Raw genomic sequence first — 23,834 nt, 5'->3', positions numbered from 1 at the left:
TAAAGTTTTAACCCTGTGATGAACATGTACAGGACCAGGATTGGTTAAAATGTTGTGTAAGCAGTAGTTTAAATCTACTAAGTTTGTCAGAGAGTCTTATTTGCATGGGGATACCATTCCAGAGTTTCACAATGCACTGGGAGTAGAGTGAGTCTCCTGGAACATTATTTGACTTATTTGCAAGTGATAAGAATTTGTTAGTAGAACAGAGGTCCCTTGCTGGACAGTAGGGTAGTAATAAGTTTTGTAGTCCAGGGCATTTTTCTGGATGATGAATAAGTTTGTGTGCTTTAGTCAGTTGTGAATATGTTAGACAGTTGTAGAGTTCAAGCCAGCTTAATTGCTTTAAGACAATGGTGGGTCCTGTGAGGGAGACTAGTGGCAAATTTAGCTACTTTATTGTAGCAGGAGGCAAGTTTCTTTCTTTGAGTATTGTTTATGTTTGTTAGGATAGGTGCGTCATATAAGAGAGTTGGCAGTAAAGTGGTGGCTAGAGTTTTTCTTGCAGTACCTATAAGGAATCCATTGATCCTAGAAAGGGAGGGTAGTTTCTGGTGTGTAGATTTAATGGTGTGTAGCATATGATGGTCATATTTGAGAATGTCATTATAACACCTAGAAGTTTACTGTGAGTTACAGTTCAGTGACAGTGTTATTTGCTGACTCTGTGGTAAAGGATTTCTTTTGATTTTGGCAAAGTTTTGAGGTGAAAAGAACTAACTTAGTTTTCTTGGGGTTGAGTAGGAGGTTTGATTCTTTGAGCCAAGTTTCTACACAGGAGAATGATTTTTGGATAAATAATTTAACAAATGTGAAACCTCAAAATATAAGTTGCACTTCTCTGACTATAGAATAAAGAAGGGAGTTTACCTGAACCGCATATACTTCCTTGTTCAACTTATCCGCTATTGGATATTGTGCAGTTCCTTGCTTCCATACTGACTGTGCAGGGGCACATGCAAAGTCAAGTGGATCTGGTGAACTGAGTTTTATCATTTAATGTTATTTTTCTCTTTCCTTTTGTTTTGCCAGTCATCAATTCATCTATGTCAATGCCGTGCTAAAGCACCAGTAAAATCATTGGTAGGGATTTCTGTGACATTTTGCGCAGTTTCTCACAAGCTTGAACTGTTACTGGTTTTCTTGTGGTATTAGTGGAATTCTTCTTTTAATTCAATGCCATTCTGAAACCATGCCATGCTCTGTGCTGCATATTGGGATACAAGCACTTGGGGGAAAAAATGGTGTATATAAGTTGGTTGCATTTATTTTCCATACCAGTATCGCAATTCCATATAGCACAACATGTACAGTAGAACATCTTGTCAGGTTCACAGTCAACTCACAATGGCCGATAACTTCAATACTGCCCCTTGAACTATAGGTAAAAAATCCTTTAGGTTTCACCTAGGCAAGACCAGTCTATGACCGATCACACAGATCATCATGGTGATATGGCATCAGCATTGGAAAATATATTTAGATCAACAACCAAAGCTGAACTAAATCGTGCCACCCGACCTTAGTTCCCAGTGCCTCTGTCGAGTAGAGCCATTGGAGTGATCCCCGGGGTAAATTTCCCATCCACTCATCAAGATTTCTCTTGAAGAGGGCCAGTGTGGTGCTCTGTTTGACATGTAAGGGAAGTCTATTCCATAGCATGGGCAGTCTCTGGGTTATGAACCTGCCCCTCCAGCACTTTCTGTTGATTGTGGTATTGAGGTTGAGGTCTCTAGAGCTTGTGGTGCGGAGGGATTGGGATTTCTTTAGATGTAGCATTTCTAACAGAGCTGGGTCAGACATGGCTTTGTAAGTCAAGCAGAGATCGCCTCTAAGTAGGCGATATAAGACAGTGAATAGTTGGAGTTTTTTGAGTCTGTCCATATAAGACAAGTGTTTAAGGCCTAGGGTCCTCTTTGTGAGGTACTTTTGCAGCCTCTCCAGTTGTTGCAGGTGTGTAGTGAGGTACATGCTAAATGGAGCATTGTACTCGATGACTGGCCTAATGAGGGAAGAGTAGAGGGAGACAATGGCCTCTTTCTTCCTGGATGCAAAACCCTTAATAATGAGATGTGGCACATAGATGGGCCTTCTGACCACTGTGGCAATGTGGTGGGCAAAATAGAGGTTGCTGTCAACCTGTGTTCCCAGATCTCTTATAATGTCTTCTGTGTTCAGTCAGTGGACTACCATCAATGTGGTAATTCAAGGGAACCAGGTTTTTCAAAAAGGGGATGTGAACACATTTTTTGGGATTGAGCTTAAGGCCATGGTTCTGACATCAGTCGTTGGTCACAGTGAGGCCATTCTGTAGGATGTCAACCTCACATGTGGGGTTAATAATAGCTCCCAACTTGCAATTGTCTGTGAACTTTGTCAGCCAGAGTCCCTTCGTGTTGGCCTGGACTTCAGAGAAGTAGATACCAAACAGAAGAGGACCCTGGACCGAACCTTGTGGAACTTTTCTCCCTGGGCCTCTGCTGAAAAGTGGTTTTTCACCCATTTGGACTTTCCTGGTCAACAAAAGCAACAAACAAATAAATAAATAAATAATTTGGTCATGATCAACTGGACTATCTAACTTAATTTTTTAAGTCTATTCTACTCAAGTTGTATTATAACTCAGGCTTTGTTAGCCAAAGTAATAAAGCCCTGACTATGACCCAGATGACCCAGAAATGAGTGACCCAACCACTGAAGGAGCCTCTGAATGGTAAGTTGAAAGCCAGTGACCAGTTCCAGCAGGCTCATCCTGAGAGACAGAGATGGTCAAGGCAACTGCAGTGTCTCCACCTACTGGCAAAAGAAGTACATGATGTGCAGCACTATGGGCAGAGTGCTTGCACTGTTGCTCCACATGCACACATGCAGAAGCATGCACGTGGACTGCTGCATGAGAGTAGTTGGACAAGAATATCAAGTACCATGGTAGGGAACTGGCTAAATATGTAGAACTTGAGCTTCTTCTGAATGATTACTATTTTCAATCACAGTTTTAGCACTGGCTTTGTCCAAGAGAAATGGAAAACCGCTACTGTCATCCCTTTGCTCAAAAGGTGTGCATCCATGGACCCCGGGAGCTATAGACCCATTAGCTTGACCAGCCTTATCTGTAAGGCCATGGAGTGAATCATCATGGACCTTATCAACAAAGAAATAGAAACCTCCAAACACTTGATCCCACCCAGTTTGGCTTTATCAAGGGGAGATCATGCCTGTTAAACTTGGTGGACTTCTTCGAGACAGTCACCAAAGCCCTAGATGAGGGAAGATTTGTGCATACAGCCTACATTGACTTAGCCAAGGCCTTTGACACAACCCCCCACTCAGGCATCATTGATAAACTCGCCCAGGTGGGTATCAACCCATATATTGTTAGGTGGGTTGCAAACTAGCTCACTGATAGAACTCATACAGTCAAAATAGAGGATTCCACCTCCTCCAACAGAGCTGTAACCAGTGGTCTTCCACAGGGATCAGTTGTGGGACTCGTACTGTTCAGAAACTACTTCTCTGAAGTCCACACAAAACTAAAGGTCTGTGGCTGACAAAGTTTGCTGATGACCGCAAACTGTGAGTGGTCATTGAGTCCCCTAACGATGTCAACATCCTGCAAGAGGGTCTTATGCAGACTAACGATTGATGCCAAAGTCATGGTCTTAAACTAAATGCAAAAAAATGCATTATCATCCCCTTTGGCAGGGGCAATATTCCGGCAAACTACCGCATTAATAGCAATACCCTAAGCACCCATTCATTGGTGAAAGACCTGGGCACACAGGATGACAGCAACCTTACCTTTGATCAGCATGTCTCCACTGTGGTAAGAAGGGCATTTTATATTGCTCTTCTCATAGTTAAGGACATTGTCTCCAGAAAAAAAAGAGTTTATAACCCCCTGTACTCTTTCCTCATCAGGTCAATAATAGAGTACAATGCTCCCTTTGGAATGTACCTTTCCAAGCACCTGCAGCAATTGGAGAGACCACAAAGGTTCCTTACAAAGAAAATTCAGGGTCTCCAGCATTTGTCATATGTTGACAGATTGAAATCACTGTCACTTTACTCTGTTTCATACCCACTACTCCGAGGCAACCTTTGCTTGCATTTAAGGCAATCTCTGACCTTGCTTTAATGGGAATGCTGCACATTCACAAGTCAAATGGTACAAGGGTTACTTGCTTTAAGGACTTTAACCTAGTATGCAACATCAATAGAACATGCTGGAGGGAAAGCTTTATCTCTCAGAGGTTGCCTTACCTTTGGAACAGGCTTCTAATTCATGTTAAACAGAGCCCCTCCTTTATGCTATTTATGCACACTTTGGAGGATTGGATGAGTAGTTTGAAATTCACTCCAGGGGTTCCACCTGTGTCCCTCTTGGACAGGGGCAATAGGCAATGATTTTAATGTCTGCTTTAAATGGATACTGTTGGGAACAAGGGATGAACTTGGCTAGACTTGTAAGGGCCCTAGGGCCATTAATATAGTAACCTCCTATGATCCTATGACCACTCACCAGTGCTCAACTTATCCCCATCGTAAACAATAAGAAAAGACTACTGAAAGTTGTTCCCTAACTTAAGGAGAAGGCCCCCCTCACACACAGTACTGTGGAATGCTATGCCCACGTGGGGCAAAGTGGAAATGAAAAGTAAATGGAGTGTCCAGGGGTCCTTGATGGTCAGGAAGGGCTAGGATAAAAATGACATACAAAGTATCAGCTGCTGTAGCCCTTCTTGTACTAGGAGTCTTACAGCTTAAAGTGATCTTGTGATTTTAGGCTAGACAAAATATGATCTAAAGATTTGTTAAAATGTTTACAAATTACAGTGCCAGCTTTGAAAGATGATTATTATTTTTGAAAAAGTGTACTATGATTTTTTTCTTTAAAGTCTCTAGGAATTGTTAGAATTAGGGTGGTCTAATTTGATCTTCATAGCCAAGTTGCTATCATATATTGCTCTGTATGAAAATAACAGCCTGTAGTGTATTAATTTATATTTATGAAATTGTGTCAAAAATTATCAGATTTATTTTATGTGTGGCTCAGTGGTGCTTTTTGTACTGTAAATTGTGCTTACAAATCTGTTTTGCCAGTACAGTCTTTTTTTAGTTTTGCTGTCTTTTGAACCGGTCTAATAACTTTATGTCTATCATTTGATATAACTTAATATACAGGAAATTCAGTGGTTTGTTAAATGAACCTCTAAGAAGTCACTTTCCAAGCTGCAGTTACAATTAAAAGGCTTTAAAAATGGCTATTATCAGTTCTGCAATAGTTTTTCAAGTTATTTAAACCAGTGCAAGTATTATTAACAAAAGGGAATGAGAATCTGTAATGGCTATATGGTTAGTCGCTTAATATCAAGAAGTTTAGATCCCAGAGTTAGTACTTTTACAATCTATTCAATCTCCTGTGTTTAATTAATTAATCTGAATCACCAAGGATTAATACATTTTCTTCATTAGAGTCAATCTTTTTTGCCAAGGATAAATGAGGCAACATGAAAGTACTGATGGTCCTCCATTGTTTATTTTGATTATTGTGTTTACTGCATCTGCCAAGTGGACTCCACCAAATATAGTCCATATCCTGCATAATCCAGTCTGTTTACTTCACATTTTAGGACTAAGTGCCACAGGCACTATTCAGTTTAGCATATGAAAACTCTTTCAGGCTTTAACTCCTCAACCTATCATTGAGTGCAATGCCCCCTTTGGTATGTACCTAACCAGGCATATCCAACAATTGCAATGTCTGCAGATGTTCCTCACTAAAAGAATATAGAGTGTAAGTAAAATGTCCTATGCGGACCACCTGAAGACCCTATCCCTGTACTCTGTCTCTTACAGGTTTTTGAAGGGAGATCTATGTCTGACAAAGAGGGCATTGTCAGACCCCACTCTAATGGACCTCCTGCATATCCACAAAACAAACAGCACCAGAATTACCCATTTTAAAGACTTAAACCTTGCCTTTGATATAAATAGGACCTGCTGGAGTGATAGGTATATATCCCAGAGACTACCCCATCTATGGAATGGGGTCTCCATCAATGTGAAGCAGAGTTCCTCCCTAATCCAATTCAAGTGCAACTTGGACAGTTGGTTGTGGAACAGGAAATTCATCCCTGGTTTGGCACCTCTACGTCTCTGATGCAAACAGGTAACCAGTAAACGGTTAATCTCCCAGGCCCATGCTTGCACTTATCAATGGTATCAGAACCTGTCAGAACTTTGGGATGCATGGGTAGGCTTAAAAAGGCTCGTGTGGTCATTAGCCTAGTAAACACCTATGAACCTATGAACTTATGAACTACTCACATAAATCTCTGCACCTCCTGTCTTCTGATAACTCTTTTGATGCTGAACAGCTGTACATCTGAGAAAATACCCACAGACCTATTTTGGTTATAATCATGATTTGTGGCAACTTTTGTTGATGCTATTTTCTTCTGTATCACTTCATATGTAATCACAGATCACCTAAAGTGACTTTTCAGGTCTTATCTTTTCAATTTAGAATTTTTCTGTCAGAAAGGATATTTTACCTCCTTTATTATCCTTGCGGCTACTGGGCCAACATTTTGTGTGATGTGGAATTAGTTAGTAAGGAAACTTCCTTATGAGTTTTTTTCTTCCTTACATTTGTGCAGTGTTTCTTTGCCTCATACTAACATTTGGTTGTTGATGTAAATGTGGTGTACTATTATTTTATTACAGGCAAGATGGACAGTCAGGTTTGTAAAGTGGAAAGTGTAGTCACAAGATTCTACATTAGGATAGACACTCTTTTTTTCATAATTTGCTTAGGCACTTGTTATTTACAAAAAGACTATGCAATATGCAAAAGTTTTGAGTCCTGGACTTTAATGAACAATATTAAAAATGATTCTAAAAGGATTATTCCCTTGGAACCCTCTTCAGACGAATCATATATTAAGAAAAAAGGAAACAATTAAAGAAGATGGTTAAGCTCATCCTAAGCACTTTTCTGGGGCTTCATCCATGCCTCGTAAAAATATAATCCTGACAGTGACGCTCACATGAGTGCTTCAGGGGTACAGAAGTTTCAGACCACCAGCATATCTTTTTCAGGATTATCTTAACATAACATGGCTGTTGTTGAGGAGTTAGCTCTGTGTAGCTAATAGTAGTCTGTCAATTGTTTCAGAGCCTGAACTAATTATTTTTTTCTCCTCAATGCCTCAATCTGCCCTTTTGGAATGTTCTGTCTGTTTCTGTCAGTCCCTCTGTGTCAGACAACTTGAAACAGGAGAAGATGATGAGGGTACTAGTTAATGGTAAAAAAATGGATGGGTGTCTTACTTTCCTCATCTGGTAATAGAGCAGTAAAAAAGAGTCTTGTTTCTCCCACCCACCTCAGTGTCTCCTCAGAGTACCAGTCAGCACTGGGAGACTCAAGGCTGATGCTCCCACTGCAGGTATTGAGTTCACTGGTCACCTTAGCATCGGTGGCCAAATTGATGATGGTAACATCATTGTTGGCCTTTTTCATGCCTTAGAAAAAAGCTTAGAATGAGTTCTGCCATCCTCTTTATTTGTTTCCTTTTTTCTTAACCTTTGTTAGGGCCAGGGGTCTCTTGGTGTTGAGAAGATAACACGATAACGGCTGTAATGCTCTTGAGGTCATTTAGAGTGTTAGCACTCTCAGCCTTTGAGGTCTCAGGCTCATAACTATTTGCAGAAATTTATGCATCATTGTAGACTTTGGCACAAATGCCAGAAGACTGAATTTTGACATAAATTTCTTTAATGCTGATGTCACTGACATTTCTGGACTCATTGGCACAGGGCACCTCACCACTGCAGTTGATGCATATGGTCAAAGCACTGCTACAACACCTAAAGCTGACTACACAGTCTCTGGATCCTACACTGCACTGCATGAAACTCAGCCCCAGACACAAGTGGTTCTGGGTCTTTCACCTCTGCAATTTCTCACCAGAGAGGCTGACAGTACTGGAGAGTCAATACTAAGAAAGCACTTTGTGTCCACACTAGATTCTACTTCCTTACCTTATGACAGTACTCCTCTGAGTATACTAAAGGAACCAGAAGTGCAAGAAGAAGCATATAGACCCTCAGTTATAGTCTGCTTCTCCAGGCACAGATACAACCAATGGAGAATATTCACCCTTGTCCCATGCTTCAGAAAGTCCTAGATTTTAAGAGAAAGAGGAGTTTCTGGCATGCTGACACCATTTTTTCACTGGAAGAAATGCTGCAGGAGTCTTTTTGTTGTCACAACTTTCTTCTTTTGTAATTCCTCTTACAGAAAAGATGTTAGTGCTTATCATGCAAAAGGAATTCGAAGACCCGACACCTTTGCTTCCATTCCAAGGGGAACAGTCAAGCTTGTCAAGATCACCAAGGACTGAGAATGTTGGAAGAGGACCCTGCTACCATAGAAGTAACTTTTGCCCTAAAGAGAGAATGTATGAATTCAGTAACTGTCAGGATAATTAATCATTTCAGGAAACACATTTATACATCCCTAACTTTTTCAGTTAATGCACTAAAGTATCTTTCACATATAAATTGTTTTTAATCTGACTTGTCAGATGAGATGTCCTAGACATTTCAAAAACTGCTATACTGCAGTATGCAAACAAAGTTGGAATTGTAGGCACAGATGATTTCTGCAGTATTGAACCTTGCCATGTTACTAGCACACAATACAGTCAATAGAACAGGAAGGGCAGCTGGAAGAGGCATTACTATTCATAGACACATTTACCTCTGCAATTGCAACTTTTCTGAGGAGTTCAATATGACCTTCATCAAGACCTCCTTATTAGGACTGACTTTTTCAGTTGAAAGTTGAAAAAAGCTGGAGAAAAGTGAACAAGAAGGCATCCTGATGGTTGGTATTAAATGTACCACTTCTCAGGGTACATTCTTCCATACTCAGAAGTACTGAGAAGGCAATGGCAAGAATTCTAGAATTCTAGAAATATTATTATACTAACCAGCACAGTTGTGAAGGTCTCCAGAATGGCTGCTGCCAATGAGGCAGAAGTAATCAGCAAAAATGGGTTTCACAGCCTTCCCTCCATGGTCACCATAAAACCAGGAGAGACTGTCTGACTGTCCCAATGTACAGCCTCTTACTAATGTCTTCTAAGCTTAAACTTAACCCTACCCCTAACCGCAACCCTACATTTTATGTTAGAAAAATATTTTCCATAACTCTGCCACTACACAAGACAGACACGTCAACCAAATTCAGCAGCACACATGAACAACACTAAATCAATACTCTTCCATAGCCCTTAGTCTAACCCTAACCCATGAACACTCATGTATATACTCCCACCCTAATTTTAGATTAGGTAATGCCTGTGAGTGCAGCTTTTGATTTGGGTAATTGTTCCTATCTGGAGGGTTAAACTTCATTTATTGAAAATGTACATAGTTTTGTGTGTTTATTTTAGGTTAGCAGGGTATGGGGTGTTCTGAAAATGTGTTTAGTTTTTTGTTGAAGGGTTTTCATCAAAGCAAAAAGTCTTGAACATGTGGCATAGGTTCAAATGGAGATGAGAAGAAGCAACTATTTAAAAAAATCAACCTGCTCAAAATTAGTTTGTGCATGTAAGACAAAAGTTGGAAGTACACATTCAAAAAAAGCTGTCATGCACAATAGGAGGGACAATAGCTTTTGTTTTAGCTACAGTTGATTTGAGGTTCTTTTCATTTTACCCCTCCCATTTTCAATCTCCTTATGTGAGCTGTTAGAATGCTGAAGAAGCTGTTTTGTGGGATTTACATGAGCAGTCTAGATTTATGTTTCATAACTATGGTGAAAATCTTACACAAGATGAAAGGGTATCTCTGGTTAAATGTAGAGGGGCCTTCATATACTAAAAATGCCACCATACAGGGATACATACCCTGATTTATTACAAAGATGGCAATTGATAAACTTAAGCTGCTCATTTAACTACATGGAACTCATGAATGCTTATTTTCTGCCTATGGAACAGGAATGCCGTTCCAAGGCTAAAGATCTTTATAATAATTTAGTCTCATGTGGTGATTTTACTGAGTATGGCATGCTTTTTAGTGAATCTTTTGGCAGGCTAGCAGCTTTTGAAAAGAAACTGGCTGCTGGCAAGAAGAAAAAGCTACAAAGAGACCTCGTAGACTTTGAAAAGGGGAATGTCTTTGTCTGGCTGAAGGAGAGAGAAGAGACCAATCAGCATGTGCATTTGAATGATGTAGAACTGCTCCTGTTGCAAGAACTGCCCTTGCTACAACAACATGAACAAGGAGAATTTCCTGCTAGCTCGTCTGTTAATAGTCGGTTAACAGGGGAGATAATGCCAAGAGGTGGCACTAACGCAGGAAGAAGAAGGGATATCTAACACCAGAATTGGTTTGCAGATTGGTGTAACAGGGTGGCTTACTACAGACAAGTTACTGGTTGATGTCATGGCTTCTGTGTCAACATTTATAGCTGCAGGAGAAGCCATTATGGATGGGGATGAGTTAAACACACCAGCTGGGTGGACGACAAAGACACCATCACAGGGAGGAGGATTGAGACGAGACGTACCAGCATGCATGGATGCTGTACGCATGAACGCCTTGTATCCAGTGGATTTTCCACTTCTCCTCAATCAAACCCTGCCCATGCTGAATCCAAGAACCAAGATGCAGTGTCTAGCAAGCAGAGTGATGAACGAGGATTCCAGCAAGCGTCCCTTCATGAGGAGCCAACTAACCAAGTAAATATTGTATTTAACTTATCCTCATATGTACTTACACAAGCAGAGCTATCTGTGCTTAACAAAGGATTGTCATTTGTACCATCTGCAGTATCAGACATTTCAGAAACATTGACTGAGGTTAAATATTTTATACGTAATGTCTAAGAACCTAATGCTGATGCTGGTTATTACACAGCTAATGGTCTAAGATGAAGTAGCACTTTTGTGCCATTTAATAATGTTCACTTGCAAGTTTTTGAAAAGATGGTAGAACAAGACATATATAACTTATATATGAAGAACAATGTAGCCACATTTTACAATTTAACTAAGGAAGAGAATGCTGCTATTCACTCTTTGATAAATAATTCAGACCTTGTAATATAAAATGCGGATAAAGGGGGAAGCATTGCCATAATGAGTAAAGATTTTTATATGGAAAAAATTAAGCTTATGTTACAAGGAGATTAATATAGAAATATTACAAGGAGTGAAAGTAATTGCTTATGTATCAAATTAAAGGAAGCATTGAATGTTTTTCATGATAGTGGTAAACTTGATGATAATAAGTTTGACTATTTCTTTGAAGAAAATCCAAAAATACCTGTAATTTATGGGATACCTAAGCTGCACAAGGATCGGGTTAACCCACCCATGAGGCCAGTTGTGTCTGTTCGTGGGTGGGTTACAGAACCCCTTTCTAAGTTTCTAGAGAGTAATTTAAGACCTGTATTAGAGAGAAGAGAAACTATTTTAAAAGACAAAAATATCTTTTTAAAGCAGTTGTACGAATGGTCAAGTGGACAACTTCCTATTGGCTCCCATATGGTGACAATGGACGTTGATTCATTGTTCACATCAATACCTCACATACATGGTGTTGAATGTGTCAAAATATTCTTGGAGAGGTTTTCAGACTATGATACTGAGAAGATCAGACTATTGTGTGACCTATTAAAAATGGTTTTAACATCAAATATTTTTATTTTTGACACTAGTCTGCATTATCAAGAAAGAGGAGTAACAATGGGAACAGCAGTTGCAAATACTTATTGTCATGTACATGTGGGAAGAGACATATGTGTTGTCTTTGACTAATCCTTTTAAAAAGTGTATTAATTTTTATAAAAGATTTGTTGATGATCTTGTTGTGTGGGAAGGTAATCGAGATGAATCTGAACAGTTTATATTATATGTTAATGGAACTGCTACTTTCTTAAGATTCAAACATGATATTTCTAAGGATCAGATTACGTTCCTGGATGTGAAATTAATGAAGAATGAGCAGGGTATAGTATATACAGAGCTATACAGAAAGGAGGTTAAGTGTAATAGTTACTTGCATCGTAATAGCATGCATCCTCCTTTTATGTTTGGAAATATAATAAAAAATCAGATGCAGTGAGTAGTTAGACTAAGTACTGTACATGATAGGATGTCCGAACAATTGGAAGTTGTGGTCTCTGACTTTTTAAATAGGGGGTACCCAGAGTCTGAAGTCCATGTTGCTAGTAGGAGTATACAACAGCAAAGACTAAGCAGAGGGCTTCAGCCATATTTTGGTAGTGTGAGTCTGGACAGAGCTAGAGCAGGATCTCAAGGAAATAAAATGAGGTGTATGCTTAACTATAACAGGAATACTGAAGCAGTAAAAAATATTATTAGGCAACACTGGTCAATCTTACGGGATGTCCCAGCATTAAAGGAAATAGTAGGGGATCCACCAGCTTTTGGGTACAAAAGGAAGAACACTTTGAAACAGATGTTATGTTATAAGGAGCAACCCAAGGAATTCTTTAAGATAGGAAATGTGAAACAAGGTACATTTAAATGTGGGAATTCTGTTTACTGTAAGCATATGTTCACAGAGAAGTCTATTAAACATCCTATGACAGGTAAAGAGTTTGTTTTGCATGCATATGGGAATTGCAACACAAGCAATTTAATATATTTAGCTAAGTGTGACATCTGTGATGCTTTTTATGTGGGTATGACAAGCAGGAAATTTAAAGAGTCTATAGCCTGTCATCTCAGTGATATTAGACATAGAGTAGTCACGGATGCTCTTAGTAAACACATTATAGAGAAAGGTGATCAACATAGTTTTAAGTTTATGATTTTAAAAGTAATTTATAGACCATTGAGGGGTGGGAATGTAAAACTTTTAACTGAAAATGAAGAGATGAGACGGATTTTTAAGAATGAGAGCGTTTGTACCACCTGGTCTTAATGACAGTTTTACTTCAAAGCCTTATTTAAATATGCTGCATCAGAAGGTGTAATTAGAGTCATGTGACTTTTTAAAATGCATTTAAGTTATGTTGTTTAATTGATAGTATTTATTTTGCCTGAAGAAGCCTTGAAGGTGAAAGTGTTTACTTGCAAACTTGAACTTAGATTAAACATTTGTTGTTTTAGAGTGTTTCCAGTTTTCTTTTTCTTTTTGGACTTGATTTTGTGACTGAGAACTGGTTAACTGCCTCACAGCTGTTTTTTTGGATACTTAATATAACTTCACAACTGCTTGAAGAATTCAATAATTGTTAACCATGCCTATCTTCACACACCACCACCTTTGGTGGGGAAGGTCTGTTGTTCTGTACATTTAGGAACAGACTAGAGATAGAGGAAAGAGGCACAGAGGGTCATGGGTAGGAGAACAAAAGCAGCCTGGGAAAGTTATATCTGCTGAGTGCCCGAAAACTAAAGTTTAATAAAGACTGCATTATCCAAATGGATCAAACATTATAGTACTTACATAATTCACACAGGAATGTGTATGGGTTGCATACAAGCTGTCAAGAGACAATTTATTGAAAGAAACAGAAAAGGTACAGCTGATCGAACGTACTGGATTTTTTTTTTTTTGTGCGAGATCACAGTACAGAGGGGAATGGGGAATTTGGCTTTTTCCCACTGTAGTGTGATCTTGATGTTGATATATATAATTAGCAGGGGGTGTAGGAGCCCAGTTCTGTACATGGTGGGCACAGGGGGTCCTGCCCCCTGCAAAGGCAATGTTTTTTTTTGTTACATTTTCAATAGGCAGCCTTTTGACATGTTGACTTTTCAATATATTTATATGCATCCATATATATGTGTGTGTATGTATGTATGTATATATATATATATATATATATATATATATATATATATATATATATATATATATATGTATGTATGATTATTGGACAACTGGCTGAATGCCAAGTTTGTTGAACCACCAGTGACTGAATTCAAATGGTTAAAAGCCCATTTTATTGAAGATCTTTTATTTCAATTCCAAATAACTGAAATATTATTATAGAATAAAAATCAGCAGAACAAGAGAAAATGTTTCAGAAAAAGTTTTTGCAGGAGGGCAAGTCCTCATAAACCCCACTGTGAGGAAATTTTCTCCCCAACCTTGCCCTTACTTAAATATACTAGATCTATGATTAGACAACTGTAGAGAAAAGTGAAAATACCACGCACACAGGGAATCACTGTCAGTGCACATACAGAAACTACACCAGAAGCAGTTATGTATAGCAACATCAGTCAGCAGATAAAGCTTTTTCATCTGTTTCAGCATATTCTCCTTCTGTTTTACAGAACTCAGTCTGGTTATGCAACCTTAAATGAAAATGGAATTCCGGTCAATGGTCATTCAACTAAGTGGGTTTTCAGTCATTTCAATGAACTGAGGTACCATTCAACAAAATTGTCATTAAACAAAATGTCTGACCCCTATATATATATATATATATATATATATATATATATATATATATATATATCACACATATTTTTTTTTTAAACTTTGCAATGTTCCTGCATCATTTTGTTTTCATTGACAGCTCAGTTCACTGAAATGTGCTGTCGTTGCCATGCAGTTAGTTGACTGTACCACTGCAGTGAAGTTTGCATTTTGGTCATTATTGTGGGACTGTAGAGTTAGTATATAAAAAAAGTGGGGTTGTGAAGGCAAAGCCCTAGCCCATGACCATGTGAGTGCGGTGCATGAATGGATGTGGGGTGTGGTTTAGTGATCAGGAAAGGAAACAAATTTCCTTTTTAAAATGTGTATGATTTCATTTATCATTTGTGATGTTAGTCCGTCAGTCAGTTGTACAGTTGATGTGTTTGGATAGTGTGTGAATGAGGTCCATTTTAACTGCTGGCATTAATATATATATATATATATATATATATATATAGGTAGATATGTATATATTGATATAGATATAAACACAGAAACATTCACACACACACACACACACATGCACACAAGTAAACACGTGTGTGTGTGTGTTTAGAGAGAGGCACAAACATTGTGTGTTTGGAGAGAGATACAAAGGAACAAAGAGAGAGAGAGATACTAAAATGATAGTGCTGTGGTTTCCTACTTTCACATTTCTAAGATTTATGTGCCAGCATCTCTATGTTTCTGACTGCATCTTTTTCTTATTGGAATGTTTTTATGAATATTTCAAGTTTAAGTGGTACAGTTTACAAATAGTTTTCTTTTGAAATAAACTGCTAAAATAAAAAAATAATTTTGAATCTTAACAGCTAATGTAAACATTTATTTGTAGACTGAAAGTATTGCAGTATTTTGTTAAGCTGCTAAAAGTTTGTAAAAATGTATTTTCTGTCCAAAAATATAAAGTATAAACACACTGCTAAAGTCAAAGTTACTTCTATAAATTTTTCAAATGTTTTCTGTACTTATTTCTAGGAGGTGTTGCTTCATATCAGGCCCCTGATGCAGTGATTAGGCTATTTCTACTGGCTACAGGTGTTTCATCCTCACTTATTGTTCAGACGGTGACATGGCAGTCAGGAACCAGTCTACAGAGGTAGGGATGATAATTCTAATTTAAGAAGAAACGCTTTTACTGATATTTTATATTTGAATAAAGTAAGATGACCATTTTTCTTCCCAGTCTCTTACAGTGTGTCCAAGATTTATTGCCCCTTTGGTATAGGTACATTGTTTTATTATACTTGCTTAATGTTTATTCAGTAGACAGTTATAACAAGCTTTTGTGCTTTTATGTTCACTTGATTGCATGAATGAATGCACTGATTCAGTCTTACAATTTGCCTACCTCTTAGTGGGCAAAGTTCATTTGTGTTTCCCAGTCACAGCCTTGATATTAACTGTAGAATGCTTTTGAGCTAGTGGCTGTGAAGCAGATGGTAACAGGATGTGCCTGTTTGTTCAGCTAATCATGTATGTCACGTGATGCCTGACTATGTATCAGCACACACACACACACACACACACACACACACACACACACACACACACACACACACACACACATACACACACGTGCTCATATGTGCAAACACATGTGGAGTCACACATGTACATGAGTACAAACACACAGATGTAAAAAGGCACACTCACATGCTCATATGCGCAAGCACATGTCAATCACACACATATGTACATGAGTACAAACACACACACATGCACACACCTACTCATACACACACTCACATACAAAGGCACACACATGCTCATATGTGCAAGGACATTTGCTATCACTCGTGTACATGAGTACAAACACATACACACACCGTGTAGATAATGCTTTGTTTTTTTCTTCTGTTACATATGTAAAAATAATAATAAAAGTATGTTGTCCTTTAAAAGAAAAGTGTAATCCTGGACATGAAACAAAGCATTCCTGCCCAGCTTTAGGGTTTCCACAGCTGTAAGCACTAATGGCTAAGTATCCCATGCTTTTCATTCCCATACTTTGAGATATAGGTGGATAGTTGTTGTCTTTATCTCTTGTAGCGGTGGTGCAGCGGTAGCATTGTTGCCTCACAGCAAGAGGTTCTCCCGTTCAATTCTGGCTTGGGTTGGGAGTGCCTTCTGTGTGGAGTCTGCATGTCCTCCCCGCGGTCGAGTGGGCGTTCGAAAGACATGCGTTAAATGGGCGTGCCTTCGTTGAAGGTTGGGCGTCAGGCTGGCAACTCAACACCATAAAAACCAACTGCCAATCATTAGCGGACCGGAGTTCCGCTGTGGCGACCCCTAACCGGGAAAAGCCGAAAGACAAACAATAAGTAAATAAATACAACTTTCCTCTCTATGCTACAGTTCACATTTTTATTAATAAATAAGGCAGCAAACTGATGCAGCATTTAGTTTTGCTGATTTACAGGCCTTGGTTATACACAAATACCTCTCAACTGTGCAGATTTTCCCAGAATGTCCAGAGTTTTGCCTCATATTTTTTGTCTGTTTCTCATAAGATTATGGTTTTCTGTTAAATCACTGGCAAATTGTTGAGGGTTGAAGTCAGAAAATAATGACAGACATTTTAATTCAGACTTAATGCCCTTCAGAAAATTTATGCTAATGCAAAACCTGTTATTCTATCAACTTTCAAAGTTTGTAAGAGGAATATTTAAAATGTGTCCTTATTTTTGGCCTTTTGTCCCCCCCCCATTATTTATGGCTTTGTCCAGATTTCTTGCTCTAAGAAGTTGACAGGTATGTTCTATTGTACAAGTCCTGGCTGAGATGCCTTTTCATTCTGTTGCTTATTGATTTGTGTGTGTGTGTGTGTGTGTGTGTAAAACGAAAGATAATTTCTATTTAAAAACATAATGTGTGTGAGGTTTTCGTACATGCCTCTGTATATAGCCATTGCCAAACATGAGGAAACTTCTGCAAATCTGCCAGCACATTGTTAATAGCAGTATACATGGTGGAAAAACTTTATAGTAATAGTTTTTAAAAGGTATTTCTGCATAACAGTGTGAAGATTAGTAATACATAATGAATTAAATGTTATGCACATATCAATACACCACAAGTAATTCCTTTAATGCAATAAAACAGTCAGATTGAACTGCAATGTACACTAAATAGAGCAAATGAACATTTCCAAAAAAGTAATTCAAATGCAAATGTGATCCAGCAACAATACATTCGGCTGGATTCAGGAAGCCCTACATGGAGTGTTGGAATAGTGCAGGAGCTGCTGCATGCAATATGGCCACCGAGGGATCCAGGATCGAGCTCCCAGGATGTGCATGAGCATTCCTACACTATTCCGGCACAGACACCACTCCTTTATGCTAATTACCACGTTTTCTGGTTAAAACCATGCAAATGAGATGAATTACTGATCCAGGAAGCAGGCAGTTGTTCATGCCTGAACAGTGTACAAAGCAGAAATGTATTCAGCTAGTAGCTGAATACATTTCTGCAAATTAAAAAAATGGAGGCATGACAGCTCGAAAGAAAGCATGTATTATCGTTAGTAGGCATGCCAATGGCCAACTATATGTCCATTGGCATGAAAAATAATTTAATTTTATAAAATAAAACTTTTGTTTTTTTTGGCCGATCTTGGCCATTTAAGCATAGGGCAGCGATGGGCAAACGGGATCGTGCCAAAAATAAAAAAAATGTGAAAAATCAATTTTCAGGGAAATCTTCATTTTCCCATTATAGTCAATGGCATGCAGAATGAAAATAATACCAGGGAACAGTGGTTGCTAAGGGTAAAGGCTCAGTGTAAGTGCAGTAACTATGGAGTAAGGCAGTGGGGTATGCAAATGAGGGCAATATTACTGAATCACAAATTTCTTCTAAGTGTCAGACTGCACCTAACTGTGTAGGTGCTCTAATATGGCCGTATAAGCATGAAAAGTAAATGACATCAAAAGGGGGTGTGTCATGCTTGCTGTAAGCACATTCGAGCACTATTGCTTGGGTTTCTGCTTAGCTAAGCACAGCTAAGCAAGGGGGTGTGTCTGAGGCTGTAATGTCTTACACCATGAAATGAAGAGCGTGTTTGCATCCAGGGAGGCACATTTCTGCTAAAACCTGTTTAACTTTGCTAAACGGGTTAGTGCGGGGTGCACTGGGACTTAAACAAACAAATAAAAAAAACACAGGAAATGGTAGCACTGTGTATATGTAAGCAAGGGGGTGTGTCCGAGTCCATATAGCCTTGTTTATCCTGCCTAAACGGGTGTGCGCCACGCGCACCCAATTTTAAACCACAAAAATAAAAAAAATACAGGAAATGGCAAGCGGAATAAGAAAAAAAAGGGAAATGCAGAATAGATGCACTCAAATACAAGTAATAGAGCTAGCAGGTGGAATGTGTCATACTCAGCCTAATCACACAGGCAGCATCTGCAGCACACCACTATGCAAACACCTTTCAGTCTGTTTTTTCCCACAAACTCTACACCACCGATGTACACATATGGGGAAATTTTACCTGAAAAAACTAAAATGTTAGGGGCTGCTGTTGCTCTTATACATCAGTATGTGCAAGAGGCTGAGGGTGGTGAAGAGGACAATGCTGACAACTGCCCCAGACTTATGAGGAGGAGGAGAATAGTGTTCAGGTCCAGGGCAACCTACCAGGTGCTACATGATCTGGAGAGAGTAGAGCACTACAGGGTGGACAGGGACATACTGCAGCAAATTGTGGAGCTGTGCCAACCTCACCTCACATCCAGAACAAACAGAGGGGAACCCATCCCAGTGGATACTAAGGTATGTGTAGCTATAAGAATACTAGCTACAGGTACTTTCCAAAGGATATAATGGGGGTCTCACAGGCATCTGCGTCGAGGACACTCCACCAGTTCTTGGATGCCATGCGACCACATGCCAAGGAGCATATTAAATTCCCCAGCACCCGTGAGGAGCTGACTGGCAATATGCATCTCTTTCACCATGTAGCAGTCTAAACGGAGGTACTGGGTTCATAGACTGCATGCACATCCACATCAAAGCACCACCTGGTGACTAGGGTAGGGTCTACATAAACCACAAGGGGTTTCACTCCATCAACTGACAGGTCATGTGTGATGCCCAGGGCATTATCATGAATGTGTATGCTGGCTGCACTGGAAGCTATCATGACTCCCACATCTGGCATTCCTCACAGCTGTATCAGTGGTTTGCCAGGGGGGTCATCCTGTATGGCCATTTAGTGGGGGATGCTGGCTATGCACTAGAGCCATGGATGATGACACCCATCAGAAATGCACACACACCCACACAAGAATGTCATGATGAGGCACCCGCACAAACCAGGATCATTATAGAGCATGTGTTTGGGATGCTCAAGTCACAGTTCCGCTGCCTTGACATATCCAGTGGAGCCTTGCAGAACTCTCCAGCAACATGTGCACACATGGTCATAGTATGTGCCATGCTACACAATATGATCCTGTGGAAACAGCTGCAGCAGGAACAAAATTGGGAAGGGCCACACAGACCCTACCATTGCCAAGGCCTCCACAGGCACAGAGGGACTCGAAGGAGGAACATCCTGAGCCTACCCCTGTAGGCAGATGAAGGCATGCCCAGTATGCCCTGGCCTTGGCAAAGAGGCAACGCATAGCACATACACTGACACTATAGCACCCAGGGGACTGATCTCTCTCTCTCTCTGACTCGCATACACAGTAAAATGGATGCCAAACATCACACCACCTCTACCTGACCATGTATGTGCATCCGACATGGTCAGCCCTCAAGCACCACCCCCACAACAGCTGTAGGCACAAGGTAAGCTAGTCTCTGAAACAAATTGAAATAATGGGGTGGAATTTTCTGATAGCATATCTACTGTATTGATCCAGCATGTAAGGGAATGGGGTGGCTAACTGGGATAGCAGCAGACAACTGACAGCTCTGTGGGACAGCAGGATGTGTATCCCCAGTACTGCCTTACCCATACCATGCAGTACCACCCTAGTCGACAAATACTACTGCAGTATATGTGGTGAGCTAAATAACTGTGGAGGTCATAGGTCACATGCATGTCAAAGTGGGGATCCCATACCCACCACCAACCCCACACAGCAGATCAGCTGTAGACAACCATACAGAAATGCCTGGCAAAAGCTCTCACATAGCGACATCCATGTAATCCCCACCCACATAGTTTTACACAGTGATATCACAGCAGGTCTGGCAGTGGCAGTATGGCTTTGAAAGGTAAGAAGTTTACAAAGGTCTATGCCAGAACAATCTGACTTGTGCTTGATACTGTTATTCCTGTAGTCTGAAAGATAGGGCACACCACTTTGCTACATGGGCCCAAAATGTTAAGCAAATATCAGCACAGTCTGTGCAGATATGTATTGTGTGCAGCCGTGCCCCACCCATAGTCCCATAGAAATGCATTAACATGTTCCTAGACTTCAACAGCATCCAGCTATCACCCAGAGTGATGGTGCAATAGTAAAAAAAGCAATTGTTTGTAACACCCACAGTCAACTTACTGGTGTCATCCCAGGGGTGTCTCCTGCCAGCAGCATGGGAACATATGATCATCAGAATGCACTGCCCTGCTACAGATGGCCTGCATCTGTCACACCTGGCCTACAGGCCTCTGGCAAATGCCTATGCTTCATCCACAGTGCCCTTTAGGGAGTGTATGGGGTCCATAACACCAGCATAACACAGTCCACAAAATGCAAAGAAAGGCCATGCTGACAACTGCTAGGAGCAAACCTGCCAGCCTCAGAGAGCCAGAAATCAGGACAAAGCCATGAATAAAGGGGTGATGAAGGTCCAAGAGAAGGACACCTGCGAAATACTGCTCTAATAATGTTATAAAGTGGATGGAATGATTTGTAGTAGCATGGAATGTCTGATGGGTACGAAGTCTGAAGCTGCAATATCAACTGTCTGTAATATCTGACTTCAACCCTGAGTGACTTGCAAAACACTTTTGCTGGAAAACCACACTTGTTTGGGTAACCAACAAAATATATGAGTCATGGATGTGGACATTCTGTGATACTTTGTACAGTTGATAGGCAGGGCTAGGAGTTTAAACATGGAAATGCACTCACTGCAGGCAGGCCTAACCCTGGAAGATGGTGACATGTCTGCACCCACAGAACCCTGGGCCACAGCCATAGGGAGTAACACACCCCTCCCTGATCACTCATCCTATACAACATCCTGACCCCAACATGTGGCCATCCAAGCAAAATGAGGTGGGCAGTACATATATGTGTGACTAACACACACCTCCAGGCTGGTCAAACAGTCTCTCACACACACAAGACCCTCTAAGTGCAGTCAACTATTGAGGAGAGCCCAGTGCAAAGTACTGGTAGCTATAGGCAAACATATCTGCCCAGGACATCCCTCCACATATCCTATCCCCTACAACTCTACCTGGAGTCTGCCTGTTACCCTGATCCTGTCTGACTTATATTACCCAACTGTGGACTGGAATTCAGACCAGGCCAGAACATAAATGCACAGAAATTCCACTATTGTAATATATCACCAAGGTGCTGGACCATTTCCACAGCACCAGCAGTCAGTTGCTTGTAGGCACAGCCCTCAACAGGCTGGATAGTGCAAGAATGCATAGCATTTGGCCCATAAACCTTGTGTGTGCATCATCCATCCTGTATTCCTCTTGTAAATCACTGTGATGATCTGAGGAGGTGTGGCAACAGGTACTGAAACAGTGCATGACAGTGTCAAATGGCATATATGACAGATGTCTGCTACAACCAGCCCTGTAGCCCTCACAACCCATACATTACTGAGGGAAATTGTCAGAATTATTGTTTGGTTTATTGTCCCCACATTTTGATAGGCTATCTCCAGATATCCTGCACTAACAGGTTAACAGGTATGGCTGTAGCACAAAACAATCTGGACTGGAATACAACAATCCCTGGAATGGAGTCCCATGTGTACTATAGAAGTACACACTGTGCATGCTCATACACTTAGAGAAATATCAGTAGGATCTAGGAATGAACTAGCCTTCCCATGTCAGTAGGATCTAGGAATGAACAGGCCTTCCCCTCCCAGTGCACTGTCACCATAGAAATCACTTTTAGTAGGCCCAGCCCCATAAACTCTGTGGCGCATGTGATAACTTCATCACTGTAGTACAAATAGCTAGTTAGGCAGGAGTTATGATCCCAGTCCTGGCAAATGCAAACATGTATGTGTGTTCACAGCTAAAAGCGTTTAGGTCTATTCAAACTCAGTACACCTCCCCTTTCCCTACTCTAGCAGTCCTGCAGAGATCAGTCATCTTAGAAGTACCTTCCATCAGGGCTCAGCCCCATAATCTCTGTTGCACGTGCAATAACTACATAACATAATAGCACAAATAACTAGTTAGGCAAGAGTTCTAATCTCAGTCCTGGCAATTGTAAAAGTGTGTGTATGTGTGTTTACAACTAAAATCTTTTGAGTCCATTCAAACCCAGTACACCTCCCCTTTCCCTGTTTTAGAGGTCCTGAAGATATCAGTCATCTTAGAAGTGCCTTCCATCAAGCCTCAGCCCCATAAGCTCTGTGGTGTGTCAGATAACTGCATAACATGATAGTACAAACAATTAGTTAGGTAGAAGTTCTAATCTCACTCCTGGCAAGTGTAGAAGTGTGTGTGTGTGTGTGTGTGTGTGTGTGTGTGTGTGTGTGTGTGTGTGTGTGTGTGTGCGTGAGATGGTTGTGTGTGCAAGACTGAGGGAGTTGTGTGTTTGTTTATAGGTGAAACAGTTTTATGCCTTTCCAATCCACGATACTTCACATTGCCCCACCTTATCAGTCCAGATGATGTCAGTCCCTTATCAGCAACCTTGGCCAGCTGTTAGCCATGTAAGCTCAGTGCGTGTGATAAATGCTTCACACTATAGCACAAATGACTAGTTTGGCAGGGGTTTAACTCTTGTATCTGGCAAATGTGTGTGTGGGTATGTATGTTTGTAAACAGAAGTATTTTGATATGTTTCCCACCCACAGCCCTACTTTATCAGTCCTGGTGATGTCATTCCCCATATCAGCACCTCTGGCCAGCTTTCAGCACAGTAAGCTCTGTAGCTCAAGTGGTAACTGTGTAACCACTATGACACAAATCACTAGTTAGGTAGGGGTTCTACTCTTGCATCTGGCATGTATGTTTGTCTGTTTGTAGGACAAAGCATTTTGACGGGGTAAACACCCACAGCACTACTTTATCAGTCCTGCTGATGTCATTCCCCATATTAGCACCTTTGGCCAACTCTCAGTCCACTAAGCTCTGTAGCATGTTTGGTAACTGCATAACACTATGACACAAATCACTAGTTAGG

General features: G+C 40.3%; 1 protein-coding gene across 1 annotated transcript in view; it reads left to right on the top strand.

The window, feature by feature from the left end:
- Window positions 1-23,834, top strand: part of CWH43 (cell wall biogenesis 43 C-terminal homolog) — a 676,650-nt gene that overhangs the window by 45,906 nt on the left and 606,910 nt on the right. Inside the window, exon 2 of the mRNA XM_044056345.1 lies at window positions 15,457-15,577. Coding sequence (XP_043912280.1) covers window positions 15,457-15,577 — 121 coding nt within the window. The remainder of the gene's footprint in view (window positions 1-15,456; window positions 15,578-23,834) is intronic.

This window comes from Protopterus annectens, chromosome 14.part0 (assembly GCF_019279795.1).
Source record: "Protopterus annectens isolate FY-2018-M chromosome 14.part0, PAN1.0, whole genome shotgun sequence".
Classification (NCBI taxonomy): domain Eukaryota; kingdom Metazoa; phylum Chordata; order Ceratodontiformes; family Protopteridae; genus Protopterus; species Protopterus annectens.
The sequence above is the reverse complement of the archived record's forward strand: the minus strand, read 5'-3'. Positions and strand labels throughout refer to the sequence as shown.